The 17,753-nt window shown below is 42.6% G+C and overlaps 1 protein-coding gene across 1 annotated transcript in view; it reads right to left on the bottom strand.

The window, feature by feature from the left end:
* Positions 1-1,078: 1,078 nt before the first annotated feature.
* Positions 1,079-17,753, bottom strand: part of DCTN5 (dynactin subunit 5) — a 42,956-nt gene continuing 26,281 nt past the window's right edge. Inside the window, exons 3-6 of the mRNA XM_073636531.1 lie at positions 14,667-14,785; positions 4,121-4,232; positions 3,920-4,022; positions 1,079-1,482 (exon numbers count right to left, since the gene is read on the bottom strand). Of these exons, the coding sequence (XP_073492632.1) occupies positions 1,385-1,482; positions 3,920-4,022; positions 4,121-4,232; positions 14,667-14,785 (432 nt within the window). The 3' untranslated portion in view covers positions 1,079-1,384. The remainder of the gene's footprint in view (positions 1,483-3,919; positions 4,023-4,120; positions 4,233-14,666; positions 14,786-17,753) is intronic.

Genomic DNA, 17,753 nt, shown 5'->3' with positions numbered 1-17,753 from the left:
CATAACAAGTAGAAATCCCATACTTTGCTATGTGGCTGGTTCACATCCATGCATTGCAGTTTAGTGTAAAAGGGAAAGGGAAACATTACTGTATAGCTCTTTTCACACCTACATGTCACCACACGAACTGGAATTCACATGGAACTGTGTGAATTCAGGGCAGAACAGGATGGCCACACCACAAGCTGTCCAGACACAGGCTTGTTGACTTAGGTAGTCTCCAGAATAATACACATTACACCATATTAATGGTCACAGTACTTTTTATGCCAGGGGTGTTCAACCTGTGGCCCAAGATGGCTATGATTCATAATTCTAAACCTACCTAAAAATGTTGATTTTTTTCCGGGCGGGTTGGGGGATATTTGTAAAAACGTGTTTAAACTTAGCAAACGCATGCAGCCGATGAAAATTTTGACAGTGTTTCTTTACTGGACTTTTATAAGTTTCATCTTTCCAAAGAAAAATCTCCCACTCTTCACAATCACACCTTATTCATGTCATCAGTTTTCAGAAGCACCTATATTTGTGAGCAACTTTTTTCAAGAATGAAGCACACGAAGGCCAAAATTAGAACCAAAATATCTGATGAGCACCTTGAGAATCCCCATAATTCCCCCCTCCACCACATAATTTGGACCAGTCCATAAAGACATGGATGAGCAAGTTTGGAATGGAGGAACTTGACTGGCCTGCACAGAGTCCTGACCTCAACCCGATAGAACACCTTTGGGATGAATTAGAGCGGAGACTGCGAGCCAGGCTCTCTCATTCACATCAGTGCCTGACCTCACAAATGCGCTTCTGGAAGAATGGTCAAACATTACCATAGACACAATCCTTAACCTTGTGGACAGCCTTGCCAGAAAAGTTGAAGCTGTTATAGCTGCAAAGCGTGGGCCAACTCAATATTGAACCCTACGGACTAAGACGCCATTAAAGTTCATGTGCGTGTAAAAGCAGGCGTCCCAATACTTTTGGTAATATAGTGTATGAAAAAATGGTAGTGTGAGGAGATTATTTGGCTGAAAGCAACACTGAATTGGCTGAATTTCCTATTCACCACAACACAATTGAATAGTTCTACATACAGAAAGCAAATATTTATTCAGATGACAAGTGTTAATCTATTGCACTTCATGCCCAGCAAGGCAATGCAAACATGGGGACTGTGGCAGCGATGATGCAAAATTCTGTCATCCGGACACTGTCATAAACAACACCAAACTAGGAGAGCAGGACTTGGGATATAAATAAATACTGTATATAGTGTTACAGGGGCATTAGGGCTTCAGACCAGTGGAATGCAGGAAATGTTAATTTATATACATGTATAAAAACAAAAATTAACGTAAACAGCTTGTGGAAAAGGAAGATTTCCTGTTCATATCTGCGTGAGAGGTAAGAATTTTTGATAGTAGCTCTTAGTCACATCAATCATCAATTCCTGCGTACATTCAGGGAGCTCACCCGAAAACAGACCTGGAGGGTTAAACCGAGAGATCATCAGATAACAGACACTCATTTAACAAACATCTAAAATAGTTAGATCTGTCTCTTTTGACCCATATTGAGTAATCAGATACTTCCTTTCTATCTCAAATCTGATGTAGAAAATTTCAGCAGGAAATCGAACATCGCTTAAAAAGGTTAAATGGAATATTTCCCCCTGGGGTAGGAAGAAAACAGCATTTCTCTCCACTTGGTTACATTATTAACTCATTGCCACCTAGTCTATGGCTAAATGAATCCAGGGCAAGCCTCTCATTGATCCAGGTGGACGTCATATGATGTCACAGAGTGGCGCAATCTGTCACTGGCTGTGTAACTCTACCAGCCCGCTACCGGTACCATGTGACTGCTGTAACCAATCACAGCAGGTCACATGACAGTTGTAAACAATGGATGCCTTCCTTTATTGTGTACAATTGTGTTGCTAGCTGTGATTGGTCACAGTGATCACATGGTACAGACTGGGCCAATCAAAAGCCCATCTGTGCCATGTGATCAGCTGTGGCCAATCTCAGCTAATCACAACAAAACAAACTGAATTAATCAATTTCATTCAGTAAAATGCTTGCCTATAGCAAAAAAATTCATTGCTATATGTAAACATAATGTGTAAAAAAAAAAAAAATAATAATAATAATACTGATCACTTCCCTAGAGTAGTACTAAGGTAACATTATATTGGTCTGGTCAAAGTGTGTTAAAAAAAATTTAGTAAGAGGCATGGCGAGTTTTTTGAAGCTGTCATTTTTTGTCATAATTATTTAGAAAATGAAGATTATTTATTTATTTTTTGTACTGTCACCAGTCAGTGTGTCTGATCACCTCCACACCAGTTATATGATGACGCTGCGCTGCACTGGTGACAGTATTTAAAAAAAAATAAAAGAATAAATAATCTTCATTTTCCAAAAAATTATGACAAAAAATGACAACTTCAAAAAACTAGCCATGCCTCTTACATTTACCTTGGACTGTCTACATTCCAAAAAGATAATTTGGGGTCTATTTGTACTGTCCTGGCGTTTTAGGGCCTCAAAACACGAGATAGGCCATCACTACATCAGGATTGATCAATATATACAATATATATATCATAGTTTGTGGACTGTATAACTTTCCTACAGACTAAATAATAAACACTGATCTTGTTTATTTTCACCAAAGAAATGTAGCAGAATACATTTTGGTATAAATAGAATGCATTAAAGATAAAAAATGTTCTGCCTTTAGAACCACTACCACACATAGTAAAAAGATGTCCTTGAGTATGTGCAGGGATATCTGAATGATGCCTACAGCTACAGGCATCATTCAGATATCATTCTTTCCAGCCGGCAATTCTGTGCACGATAAGAACGATCATATCGGCATATCCACGGCCATCCGGTGCTTCTCCGGGCTCTCCCGTGCCATCGGGGGCCCGGCGAAAGAATCGGACGGAGCCGGATGACGACGATAGAGATGACTGGTGACCATATGGTCATCAGTCATCTCTATGACCGTTCCCGGATGTCAACATGTCAGCATGAGATCGTGAATTTTTTTTCTCAATCTCATGCTTTCCAGCCTGGAGGAGAGATGTGGGGTCTTATTGACCCCGCATCTCTCCATAAAGAGGACCTGTCACAATAGATTCCTATTACAAGGGATGTTTACATTCCTTGTAATAGGAATAAAGGTGATCAAAAAAAAATGTAAAAAAAGTGTAAAAATATAAAAAATTAAGCAAAGTAAAATAAAAATAATAATAATAAAAAAAAATGTAAAACGCCCCTGTCCCCGGTAGCTTGCGCTTAGAAGCGAATGCACATGCAAGTCCCGCCCACATATGTAAACGCCGTTCAAACCACACATGTGAGGTATCGCTGCGTGCGTTAGAGCGTGTGCAACAATTCTAGCACTAGACCTCCTCCGTAACTCTAAACTGGTAACCTGTAAAATATTTTAAAGCGTTGCCTATGGAGATTTTTAACTACCGAAGTTTGGCGCCATTCCATGAGTATGCGCAATTTTATATATTAGGTATCTATTTACTAGGCATAACATCATCTTTCACATTATACCAAAAAAATGGGCTAACTTTACTGTTTTATTTTTTAATACATGAAACCGTTTTTTTTTTCCAAAAAAAAGGCGTTTGAAAAATTATTGCGCAAATACCGTGCGAGATAAAAAGTTGCAAATGACCACCGTTTTATTCCCTAGGGTATCTGCCAACCCCAAAACATATATGTTTAGGGGTTCTGAGTAATTTTCTAGCAAAAAAATTATGATTTTTACATGTAGGAGAGAAGTGCCAGAACAGGCCGGGTATGGAAGTCCCACAGGACAGTTGGATCATGCTTGATTGCACTCTTCTGCCTATGGCAAGCTAGACATTATCTACAACTTCGCCAACTAGACTCACCAGGGCAGCCAGAAAACACTGTAAATGGAGGTACCACCGTTTCAGGGGGGAGAACAGTGTTATCCAAAATCTTGCAGCAATCCTTTAAGACGCATCTTCGGCCCTGTAATAAGGCAAACAATTACAAAGCTGCTTTGAAGGAAATAAAGAAAACTCAAAACAATATTAGTTTTGGCTCCATCTCCAACATTTAACACTTACAATGACACAGTTCTTCCCTATATGTACGTAGGATCCGATCTGGGCTGCATTCACCACGCAGTCCTCTTCTATGAAGACATGGTCCCCAATGTGTAATGGGAAAAATGCCACTCTGTCGTAAGCAAAAAAAAAAAAAAAAAAAGTCATTGTGGTGGCTGAGTGCAAACTATTGGAAGCCTGGTACAACAACTGACACACTAAATTTGTTTTAGAAACCTTTTTTTAAGGAAATCCATCCTTGGGAAACAGAGAGAAATGCTGAGTTCTATTTCTGAAAATGCTGGTGGCCTGGCTGTCACACTCATCCAAGGGTCTCTAAGGTACTGACCACTTTAGGCTGCTATTTTGCATTTTTAAAAAAACCTCCCCAACAAGGAAAATAAATCTCAAGTTCTGTGACTTCCTGAAATTGACCTTGGTCACACTGACAAATGATGAGGAGCAGGAGGTAGAACGGGACTATTTATACAACAGATTGTCCTACATATTGGGGCTCCTGGAAGCAGATGGATAAGGTATGATTGACCAACTGCACATGCTTGGTTATCAATATTAGACGTTCAATACATTGAGACGAAGTTCACAATTTAGCGCATTTGGGCTGCCGTGCCTGCGTTTAAAAAAAAAAAAAAGGTGCACGCACCTTTTCAAAACCGCAGCCGCAGAGAAATTGCATGGTCTTTTTGAGAATGTGATTTCCCTGTGGTTCCCGCACCCGCAAACGCCCTGCAGGCAGAGATGCGTGGGATGCCATTCAGAATGAATAGCAGCCCCGCACGTTTTCTCAGAGCAGCGCGTTTTCACTCTGGGTGGTTGCAGAAGCCGAAGCCACACTCATGGGTGTGAACCCAGCGTCAATCTCAAAATAGGTGTACTTGCCATGTTTTCTTACTTTGTTTATTATTGTCAAGCCTACAAAAAAATGACCCCCCCCCTTTTTTTTAGACCAGCCAATATTTATTTATTTTATTTATTTTATTATTTATTTCAGGTACTTATATAGCGCCGTCAATTTACGCAGTGCTTTACATATATATTATATTTAATACATATTAATATTATGTAGTCTTTTTGTCCAGCCAGCAGGTGGAGCTCTAGTCTCCATTCCACATGTGTATCATTAGGTCGCTCTCCTGTGCTGATAGAAGTTCCTTGCTTAAAAAATCCATAATTCATCAGAACAGTGACTCCTCCCTTATCAAAGGGCTGGTCTTGATGTTTCAGGCAGGCAAACATACCCTAAAAGCTGGGTGCTCTGCAATGCAGTCTCTGGAAACCTGTTGACATGTATTATACACTATATTACCAAAAGTACTGGGACACCTGCACGTGCAGCCGCAAGGGGGTGGAATCAGGGATCGAATCCAAGGCCAATCCCAGCCCTGCAGGCCGAGGCACAGGGAGGGCACCGAAGCTCAAGTGCCAGAGTCCTCCCCTCCCTCCTCCTCCTCATGTACGTCAGTGTCACACACAGAGCGGCGATCTCCTGCTGTGTCACGGAGTGTTCGGCCGCTGTAACAAAGTCCCGCCTCCTAGACCCGACTCCTGTGATAGTAAGAATGCTGATCCAATGCCGGGCCAGTGAATCAGTGTGACGAGTATCATAGTAGCCAGGTCTAGGAGGCGGGACTTTCTTACAGTTGCCGCCGCCGGGATATGCAAATCCAAGCTCCATGACAGATCGGGAGATCGCCGCTCTGTGTGATCAGGCTGCATTTTGTGGGCACCGAATCTGGTCAGGCTGCATTTCGTGGGCACCGAATCTGGTCAGGCTGCATTTCGTGGGCACTCGGGCCAGGCTGCATTTCGTGGGCACTCGGGCCAGGCTGCATTTCGTGGGCACGCACTCGGGCCAGGCTGCATTTCGTGGGCACGCACTCTGGTCAGGCTGCATTTCGTGGGCACGCACTCTGGTCAGGCTGCATTTCGTGGGCACGCACTCTGGTCAGGCTGCATTTCGTGGGCACGCACTCTGGTCAGGCTGCATTTCGTGGGCACGCACTCTGGTCAGGCTGCATTTCGTGGGCACGCACTCTGGTCAGGCTGCATTTTGTGGGCACTGACTCTGGTAGAGCTGCATTTTATGGGCACTGACTCTGGTAAAGCTGCATTTTATGGGCACTGACTCTGGTAAAGCTGCATTTTATGGGCACTGACTCTGGTAAAGCTGCATTTTATGGGCACTGGCTCTGGTAAAGCTGCATTTTATGGGCACTGACTCTGGTAAGGCTGCAGTTCATGGGCATTGATCAGCCTGCATTTCATGCGCACTGGTAAGGCTGCATTTCAAGGCTGTGGACATAGTACAGAGGAGACTGACCGTCTCCTGTACTATGACGACAGTCTCTGACCTTGATAATGACATTGTCGAAAAGGGGCAGAGCATGGGTGACATTAAAATGATGCCCCCCCTTGAAAAAAGTTCTGCGGACACCTGCCATTACAGGCACATGAACTTTAATCGCACCCCAGTCTTAGTCTGTAGGGTTCAATATTAGGTTTGCCCAGCCTTTGCAGTTATAACAGTTTCAACTCTTCTGGGAAGGCTGTCCACAAGGTTTAGGAGTGTGTCTATGGGAATGTTTGACCATTCGTCCAGTAGCGCATTTGTGAGGTCAGGCACTGATGTGGACGAGAAGGGCTGGCTCGCAGTGTCTGCTCTAATTCATCCCAAAGGTGTTCTATCGGCTTGAGGTCAGGACTCTGTGCAGGCCAGTCAAGTTCTTCCACCCCAAACTTTGTGCACTGATGCGCAGTCATGTTGGAACAGGAAGGGGCCATCTCCAAACTGTTCCCACCAAGTTGGGAGCATGAAATTGTCCTCTTAGCATGCTGATGCCTTAAGAGTTCCCTTCACTAGAACCAAAGGGCCAAGCCCAACCCCTGAAAAACAACCCCACACCATAATTCCCCCTCCACCAAATGATTTGGACCAGTGCACAATACAAGGTCCATAAAGACACAGATGAGTGAGTTTGGAGTGGAGGAATTTAACAAAGTCCTGACCTCAACCCGATAAAACACCTTAGGGATGAATTAGAGCGGAGACTGTGAACCAGGCCTTCTCGTCCAACATCAGTGCCTGGCCTCACAAATGAGCTTCTGGAAGAATGGTCAAACATTCCCATAGACACACTAATAAATCTTGTGGACAGCCTTCCCAGAAGAGTTGAAGCTGTTATAGCTGCAAAGGCTGGGCAATCTCAATATTGAACCCTATGGACTAAGCCTGGGATGCCATTAAAGTTAATGTGCGTGTAAAGGCAGGCGTCCCAATACTGTATATGTACAGTGTCTCACAAAAGGGAGTACACCCCTGACATTTTTGTAAATAAGTTATTATATCTTTTCATGTGACAACACTGAAGAAATGACACTTTGCTACAATGTAAAGTAGTGAGTGCACAGCTTGTATAACAGTGTAAATTTGCTGTCCCCTCAAAATAACTCAACACTCAGCCATTAATGTCTAAACAGCTGTCAACAAAAGTGAGTACACCCCTAAGTGAAAATGTCCAAATTGGGCCCAAAGTGTCAATATTTTGTGTGGCCACCATTATTTTCAGCACTGCCTTAACCCTCTTGGGCATGGAGTTCACCAGAGCTTTACAGGTTGCCACTGGAGTCCTCTTCCACTAATCCATGACGACATCACCGAGCTGGTGGATGTTAGAGACCTTGTGCTCCTCCACCTTCCGTTTGAGGATACCCCACAGATGCTCAATAGGGTTTAGGTCTGGAGACATGCTTGGCCAGTCCATCACCTTTACCCTCAGCTTCTTTAGCAAGGCAGTGGCCGTCTTGGAGGTGTGTTTGGGGTCGTCATCATGTTGGAATACTGCCCTGCGGCCCAGTCTCTGCTCATGCTCGGCTTTAGAATGTCACAGTACATGTTGCCATTTATGGTTCCCTCAATGAACTGTAACTCCCCAGTTGTATGGTCTTGCAGGCGCTTTGGCAGGGCTGCCCATTGATTTTAATATCACCGCCCCAAAGATGCTGCGTGCAGGACTTTTTTTTCCTGTCCTGCACTCAGGCTTTCACACTGGGGTGGCTTAGGCGTTTTTCAGGCGCTAATTTTAGCGCAAAAACCCCTGAAAAGCACCCCAGTGTCAAAGGGGTCTAATGGCTGTGTGTTGAATTATTTTGAGGGGACAGCAAATTTACACTGTTATACAAGCTGTACACTTACTACATGAAAAGATATAATAAAATATTTACAAAAATGTGAGGGGTGTACTAACTTTTGTGAGATACTGTATATAAATTTACAAAACAAATTTAAAGGTGCAGTTTAAAGCTGAACTCTAGTCACGCATAAAAAAATAGAGTTTGTGCCCCCCTTCCCCACAGGGGGCTGTTAAGCAATGCATGTTTACCTTATTTCTTGCTCATGCAGCCTTCCTCCCTGATGTAAGAGACCTGTCTCATGAAGCAACTCCGGTCCCCGATTTCAATGCAGGAGCAGCTGTACACTGTATGCAAGGACATAGACGGCCTACCCACATTTTGGGAGTTTAGAGTGCCAGTTGTTGGAGGAGCAGGTTATAAGGCAAGTATTGCTCTACTTGAAACCTCCCCTAGACTAAAGCATGCTATCTGAGTGGGGGTGGGATCAGGGCACAAACTACAAACATATGACTCTCTTTGACCCCTGAAGATGTGCTAGAGTGCAAAACGTGTTGGGTGGTGCTAAGACCTGCTGGCCCCAGGAAGCGATAATCCAATTGATACCAGAAGGTTGTTTCCTTAGTTCCAGATTTAGCACTACATTTAAACTAAAGTCTATCATTGATACCAGAAGGTTGTTTCCTTAGTTCCAGATTTAGCACTACATTTAAACTAAAGTCTATCATTGATACCAGAAGGTTGTTTCCTTAGTTCCAGATTCAGCACTACGTTTTAACTAAAGTCTATCATTGATACCAGAAGGTTGTTTCCTTAAAGGGACCTCTCCGGAGGACACGTGGCCATGCTTATTTGGGAGACCTTATAACGCCTATGGTGCTGCCCATATCTTACGCAGCCATACATTCTGGTGAGTTTGGTGGTTATCACAGTGGAAAGGTGTAGCGAGTACTTGAACCATCTGAAGGTCATTTAAAGGAGAAGCACAAACTTCTTAAACTGTTTAAAGCACTTTTTTATTCACAGACTTATATGTCATATGTATGGGCCATGTCTCACTTTTTTCTCATGTTTACTTTGCCATTTAAAGGAGAAGTACTAATTTATTGAACCACTGAAGTCACCTTCTCTTTTTTCACCAATTTTTTTATATGTCATATCCATAAGCACATTTCATGTTTTTTTCTTAGTTTATTTGCACATTTGTTATATCTTTGTGCACTGCACTGTTATATATTTATTCACCAAGAAAGGTTGGGCATATTGACCTTTAGTGCTAACTGCTATTGATTTCCGCTGAGCATTGAGTCTACACCCATTTGACAAACAGATGGCTGATTGGAGTTCCGCTTTAAAAACTAAAATAAATAAAACTGGCACAAAACCATAAAAATTTTAATTTCTTAGCTTTCATCACTTTAAAGTATATAGAACAGTGCATCATAAATGTTTATTTCCGTAGTCGTTAAAGAAATTATTTGTACTGCAAAAACCACTGTGGACCTTCATTGCTATATCACTGGTTCAGGGTGGCAGAGGGTGGGCTGCTAGGTGAGACTTGGTCACATGGAACTGGCACAAAGTCACAGCTGGCACGTGTACCCTCCCGGCCTAGTTTAGTCCGCCTTTATAATTGTTTTTCTTTTACAAAAGCTTTCCCTATTTTATACAGACAAATTAACTTATTCCTTTAATTGTTTTATGTTTGTGCTAATTACAGTCAGAACGTGGCGGGTCTCTGAATGACATAGGGGAACCCGAGCCCTGCACCACATTTACTGTTATTTGATAAATGGAACAGGCTGAATAGCAAACATCAATATCTCTAATTAAGGATAATTTAGGAACTAATAATACCTTCATGTAACGTGACTAGGACAGCACAGGTAAATGGGTGTATGGCAACATAAATCATTACCACATACTAAAGCCTAATTTCTGTATAATTAAAAAGACCTTGCTTTTAAGATTAAATAAGCCTTTATTTTGTGCAAAGGAAAAACATTTTTTGGGATATTTTTAGACAGATTTCATTAAAATATGGAGCCGGATTTATAAGAACCAGGGAAAGAGACAGTGTCTGCATAGACTATAGAAACCAATCACAGGCCAGCTTTCATCTTCTAACCCAGAAAAATGGCATTAGAAATAAAGTGTATCTAAACCCAAAAACAGAAATGTAATATATTGCAACCTTGCCAGTCCTTTGATGTGGTAGCTGCATTAGTTTTTATTTTTCCTGTTTTTTTCCCCCACACTTCCTGTCCCTGGGTGGCTATTCTCACTTCTCCAATGTATCAGGTCTGGTAAGCTGCAATAATAGCATTTTTCCTACAGCTTACCTGCTAAAATCCTTTTCTTGGAGTACATCACGGGACACATAGCAGCTATAGTAATTACTATCTGGGTTATACGCCACCTATAGGTGAATGGACACTGGCAAACGCAAAAGACAGGAAGTCCCCCCTCTATATAACCCCTCCTATACAGGAAGTACCTCAGTTTTGTAGCAAGCAATTCCCAAAAGAGGGGAGGGGCCTCTGTGTCCTGTGATGTAATCCAAGAAAAGGATTTTACAGGTAAGCTGTAGGAAAAATTCTATTTTATTTATCATACATCACAGGACACAGAGCAGCTATAGTAATTATTATCTGGGATGTCCCAAAGCAATGCCCCTGAGAGGAGGTAGACACCATCGTAGAAACTGCCACCAAAGAAGGACCTACTCTGCTATCTGTAATACGCTGAGGCCAAAGGCAGTATCTTCTACGTGATTGACATTGACTTGGTAAAAACCCTGTAGATGTATAAACAAAAGACCAAATAGTGGTCTTGTACACCCGGGCCACTGACACCCGATGATGGATGGGCCCAAGATACTCGCACATCTGGTAGAGAATCTCACCCCAGAAAAAAATGATTTTTTTTGCCATTTAAACCATAGGCATCATTGATAAACTGGCAGATCCACTGCTAAATATTCGACTTGGATGCTGCCTCTCCTTCCTGGGTTCTTCTGGTAGCACAAATCAGGATTCCTGACTTGTGCCGACAACTCAAGTAGACCCTGAGCGTCTGAACTACCTCTAGAGTAGGTAGCGATCTTTCTCCTGCCAACTGTGGATTAGGAGAAAAATAAAAGGCAAGACACTGTCCTGATTCAAGTGAAAAACTAGAAACCACTTTAGGCAATAAAAATGGATGAGGACGCAACATCACCTTATGATGCGAGACCAAGAATGGCTCCTTGCATGAAAGACCCGCCAACTCTGACACTCCACTTCGTGAAGTGATAGTAACCAAAGAAGCCACCTTCTGAGATAAAAGAATCCCCCGATTGGTTCAAAAAGTAGCCTCTGCAAGGACAGTCAAGATCAATTCAAGTCCCAAGAACACAAGAATGGCCTGACAGGCAGGACTGTCCAAGTTACATGCTGTATGAGGTATGAAACAAGGCGTGAGAAACAACTGCCCCTGGATAAAAATGGATAGGGACGAACTCTGACCCTTAAAGGTACACTTAAAGCCAAACTCCTTTCCTCTACCAATTGGAGAAAGAAAAATAAACTTTCCCACCCACATATTTCTGCAGGTGCCATTTCCTGGCTTCACCCCAGGCAAAAAATAATATTTTCAAGTCCTGTAATTGAAGCTCCCTAAAGCTGGCTTCCAGGGGCTCAACAGTGCTGAGATACAGGACTCAAGACCATTAGGTCCCGCTGGACTGGGAGTGTCCAAAGGAGCAACCCCCGCAAGACTCACTATGCCTGTGTACCAAGCCCCCCTAGACTAATTCGGCCAACACTAATATCAGTGTTACCACCTTACGGGTTCTTTGCAAAAGATGTGTTAGAATCCAAAACGGGGAAATAAAACGTCAAATAAGGGAGAACCAGACCTTAAGGTGTTACCAGTACATGTACCCTTATTGGCAGTGGGACTCTTATCCCGGACACACCTGTCCCAAACTGTTGTAGAACTTGGAATTTAGTAGATTCCCCCGCAGAGTTCCCCTTGTCGCTATCCTATACTTGGAATATGTATTGGCGATAGAGATAGCACCCGTACTGTCCCAGACAGAATGTGGTACACCTCCCTGAGTCGCATGACCTCTGGTGCCGCCCTGGTGGTTGATATATATATTCAATTCGATATTCCAGTCGCACACATTCCCGGACAAATGGCAATAGAACATTAACGGGTGCTGTAACGATTACCAGTTGGGTTCTGGAAGCATAACTTCGCCAGCACACCATGGATCAGCAAACAAGATTGTCCAAAAAAGGTTTTTAATCGAAAACGGTCACATCACAGGGGAGGTGCTAAAAAGGTTTTTAATCGAAAACGGTCACATCACAGGGGAGGTGCAAAAAAGGTTTTTAATCGAAAAGGGTCACATCACAGGGGATGTGACCGTTTTAGATTAAAAACCTTTTTTGGACAATCTTGTTTGCTGATCCATGGTGTGCTGGCGAAGATGTACTTCTGCTTGATATATATATGCCTGCAGAGGCATTTCCAGATTGAACCTACAACATGTTTGTCCTATAAATCCAGAGCAAGGCATACTGGCCAAAAATTCCAAGCTATTGTACAGTATTCTCTCCTGTGGAGACCAAGCCCACTGAACTGCAGCCAGCCTCAAGTCAACTTGGAGAGACTGGCATCAGTGGTTATTATTTTCCAAATTCCTGAATAGGAAGAATATTGAGCAACAATTTTTGCTCTGCAACTATTTTCTGGTACAGACCCTGGTAAAAGGAAGCTGGGGCTGGGCAGGAAGGGGTTAATTGATGTCCTACTAAATGGAATGAAGCAAAAGTGTTATAGTGCCTTGAAAAAGTATTCATACCCCTTGACATTTTCCACATCTTGTCATGTTACAGCCAAAAACGTAAATATATTTTATTGGGATTTTATGTGATAGACCAACACAAAGTAATTGTGAAGTGGAAGTAAACTCTGATACCCCCAACTAAAATCTAGTGGAACCAATTGCATTCAGAAGTCACCTAAGTAGTAAATAGAGTCCACCTGTGTGTAATTTAATCTCAGTTCAAACACAGCTGTTCTGTGAAGCCGTCAGAGGTTTGTTTTATAACCTTGTTGAAAAAAACAGCATTATGAAGGCCAAGGAACACACCAGACAGCAGGGATAAAGTTGTGGAGAAGTTTAAAGCAGAGTTTGATTATAAAAAAATATCACCAAGCTTTGAACATCTTACGGAGCACTGTTCAATCCATCGTCCGAAAATGAAGAGTATGGCACAACTGCAAACCTACCAAGACATGGCCGTCCACCTAAACTGACAGGCTGGGCAATGAAAGTATTAATCAGAGAAGCAGCCAAGAGGCCCATGGTAACATTGGAGGAGTTGCAGAGATCCACAGCTCAGGTGGGAGAATCTGCCACAGGACAACTATTAGTCGTGCACTCCACAAATCTGACCTTCATAGAAGAGTGGCAAGAAGAAAGCCATTGTTGAAAGAAAGCCATAAGAAGTCCCGTTTGCAGTTTGCAAGAAGCCATGTGGAGGACACAGCAAACAGGTGGAAGAAGGTGCTCCAGTCGGGGAAGATCAAGATTTTTTGGCCTAAAAGCAAAACGTTATGGAAAACTAACACTGCACATCACCCTGAACACATCATGTTGTGGGGATTCTTTTCTTCAGCAGAGTTGATGGGAAGATGGATGGAGCCAAATACAGGGCAATCTTAGAAGAAAACCTGTTAAGAGTCTGCAAAAGACTTGAGACTGGGGCGGAGGTTCAGCTTCCAGCAGAATGACCACCCTAAACATACAGCCAGAGCTACAATAGAATGGTTTAGATCAAAGCATATTAATGTGTTAGAATGGCCCAGTCAAAGCCCAGACCTAAATCTAATTGAGAATCTGTGGCAAGACTTAAATGTTGCTGTTCACAGACGCTCTTCATCCAATTTGACAGAGCTTGAGCTTGTTTGCAAGGAATAGTGGGCAGAAATGTCACTCTCTAGATGTGCAAAGCTGGTAGAGACATCCCCAAAATACTTGCAACTGTAATTGCAGTGAAAGGTGGTTCTACAAAGTATTGACTCAGGGGGGCTGAATACAAATGCACGCCAAACTTCTCACATATTTGTAAAAAAAAAAAAAAAAAGAAATACCATTTATCATTTTCCTTCCACTTCACAATGATGTAATAAATAAATTACAATAAAACACATTTATGTTTTTGGTTGTAACATGACAAAATGTGGAACATTTCAAAGGGTATGAATACTTTTTCAAGGCACTGTATCTGATTGTATTCAGTGATTTTCAGACCTTTCCACTATAAAATAATGTGTATGTATACTGAACATGAATGGACTAAACATAAAAAGGTTTGAGGAGGTTCTGTGGAGAGTATGTAACAAATCAAATGCTGGGACTCACCCTTTGCTGAATTTTTTGAATGGCGGTCTAATCACACTTCGACTTTTGATGACACAGTGTCGGCCAACTCGAACATTGGCCAGGTCCCCCCGGATAATGCAATCATTCATAACTATTGTCTGCAAAAGAAAAATGAGAAGCAAGATGTAGGGAATTATGATATCTTTGAACAGAAAGGTACATGACACGCAGCTTATTTTCAACACTGATTGTTAAAGTGGTTGTAAAGGCAAAAGTTTTTTTTACTTTAATGCATTTTATGTACTAGTATTCTTTCAGTAGCTGTTTCTCCCCCTCCTTCCCCTATATACTTACCAGAGTCCTGTATCGATCCCAGCTTCAGTTTTTTCTCCCCTCTCTGTGCTCTCACAAGCTTAGCTGCAACCAGTGGGAGATATTGGCCTCCTGCTGCTCTCAGACAAATCATGAGAGGAGGGAATGGGAGGGGAGGGGAGGGGTGGGGGGGGTTGAGCGCTGTGTGTGTTTTTAGATGTACACAACCTGGCTTGGGATTGAGCACGCATGTGTGCCCCCATAGCAAGCAGCTTGCTATGGGAGCACAGAAGAGGAGCTAAGAGCGCTGGTGGGGGACCCCAGAAGATGAGGTTAAGTGCCGCTCTGTTTACAGACTTGATCATCACTTTAAAGCGGGAGTAAACTAGCAGAAAAAAAAGATAACATTTTGGGCAACCAGGAGCTTTTTGCCATATTGTGCAAGTATGCACAACAAATTTGCATAAATTGGCACACTTACAGTCAAAAGTTTGCATACCCTGGCAGAAATCATGAAATTTTGCAATTGATATTGAAAATATGACTGATCGTGAAAAAAAAAAAAAAAAAAAAGGACAGTGATCATATGAAGCCATTTATTATCACATAATTGTTTGGCTCCTTTTTAAATCATGATAACAACTCACCCAAATGACCCTGATCAAAAGTTTCCATCACCTGGAAGGTTTGGCCTTGGTACACACAAGGTGACACACACAAGTTAAAATAGCAATTAAAGGTTAATTTCCCACATCCATGGCTTGTTAAATTGCAATTGTCAATTTAAATGAGTTTGTTAGTTTTCACGTGGATGCACTAAGCAGGCTAGATAGTGAGCCATGGGAAGCAGAAAAGAACTGCCAAGAAGAACTGCGTAACAAGGTAATGGAACTTTATAAAGATGGAAAAGGATAGAAAAAATATCCTAAGCTTTGAATATGCCAGTCAGTACTATTCAGTCACTTATTAGGAAGTGGAAAATTCGGGGCTCTCTTGATACCAAGTCAAGGTCATGTAGATTGCAGGCACAACTGCCATAATTGTTCAGGATACAAAGAAAAACCCAAAGATAACCTCTGAAAAAAGACGGTGTGGTTGTTTCAAGGAGCACAATACGACGATACTTGAACAAAAATGAGCTGCATGGTTGAGTTGCCAGAAAGAAGCCTTTACTGCATCAATGCCACAAAAAAAAGCATGGTTACAATATCCCCAACAACACCTCGACACACCTCACTGCTTCCTGCACACTAATCTGGAGGGATGAGACCAAAATAGAGCTTTATGGTCACAACCATAAGTGCTATGTTTGGGAAGGGGTCGACAAGGCCTATAGCAACAAGAATACCATCCCCACTGTAGAGCATGGTGGTGGCTTACTGTTTTGTGGGGGTGTGAGCTCTAAAGGCACATGGAATCTTGTGAAAATGAATGGCAAGATGAATCAGAAAATAATTGCAGACAGTTTGCATTCTTTTGCACGAAAGGTGCGCATGGGACGCTCTTGGACTTTCCACCATGACTGACCCTAAGCACAAGGCCAAGTTGACCCTCCAGTGGTTACAGCAGAAAAAGGTGAAGGTTCTGGAGTGGCCATCAGTGTCTCCTGACCCTAATATCAAGCCACTCTGGAGAAATCTCAAAGTGCGGAGTGGAGGCATTTTTCCAAGGCAAATGCGCAGCTATACTACCTGCAAGATTTCAGAGCCACATAGACAACTATTACAAAAGACTGCACACTGTCATTGATGCTAAAGGGGGCAATACACAGTATTAAGAACTCAGGGGATGGAAACTTTTGATCAGGGCCAACTGTGTAATTTCTGTTATCGTTATGATTTAAAAAGGAGCCAAGCTAAGTGATAATAAATGGCTTTATATGATCACTGTCCTTAAAGGGGAAGTATAGCCAAAGCTTGTTGGGCTGTACTTCTCCTATGGATCACAGGAATGCAATTTGTTTTGCACTCCTGTGACCCGTTTTCAGCAGAGAGCAGGCTGAAGTCCACTCTCTGCTGTTGTCATAGAAGTCGGTCCAGGCACCGCGTCATTGCGACAATGGAGTCTGGATCCGCCAGGTGCCTGGACCTACACCCGGCTCAGCCTCTCAGTGAGCCACTGAGAGACTACGCCGGCCGCCCCTCCACAGCCCAGCGCTCCAATGAGCGAGGAGCTGTGAGTACCGAACGACCGGTGATGTTCGATCGCTCGGTTTTCAGTGCAGAGGCGCCGGGGGACAGATGCAGCATCGGACCCATGCTGCATCCACCTAGGTAAATATTAATATAAAAAAAAGCCCAAACTCATACTTCTCTTTTAAATAAAAGACAGCTTTTTGGCATGGTCGGTCATATTTTCAATATCAATGACAACATTTCACGATTTCTGCCAGGGTATGAAAACTTTTGACCACAACTGTACCTAGCAAAGTGATACTCTGCAATACTCTGATGGTCATGCTGTCCTCCATCCTCGATGCCTTTACCTTTATCAAATGTTCTTCTAGGTTCAAAGTCTTTGGCCATCTTGATTGGCTGGGCCTGAATGATATAACTCTGGTGTATGTGAGTTACTTTGTCCAAGCACATTATCGTTCCGAGACTGTACATGGAGTTGCACACGCGAGGCTTACTGTACACTTATGACAGAAGACACATACACAGTTCCTTCCATCATTAAAGGCTTTAGAGTATCTCTGCAACACATGAACATTTCCGCATATGTCTTTAAAAATGCTGAAAGTACAGGAAAAGGTACCTGTTGATCCTGCCAGGAATCCAGTGAGCAACTAACTTCCTGTAGTGAGCGGACAAC

Source organism: Aquarana catesbeiana, linkage group LG06 (genome assembly GCF_042186555.1).
Source record: "Aquarana catesbeiana isolate 2022-GZ linkage group LG06, ASM4218655v1, whole genome shotgun sequence".
Classification (NCBI taxonomy): Eukaryota; Metazoa; Chordata; class Amphibia; order Anura; family Ranidae; genus Aquarana; species Aquarana catesbeiana.
Note: the sequence above shows the minus strand (reverse complement) of the source record. Positions and strands in the feature narration are given on the sequence as shown.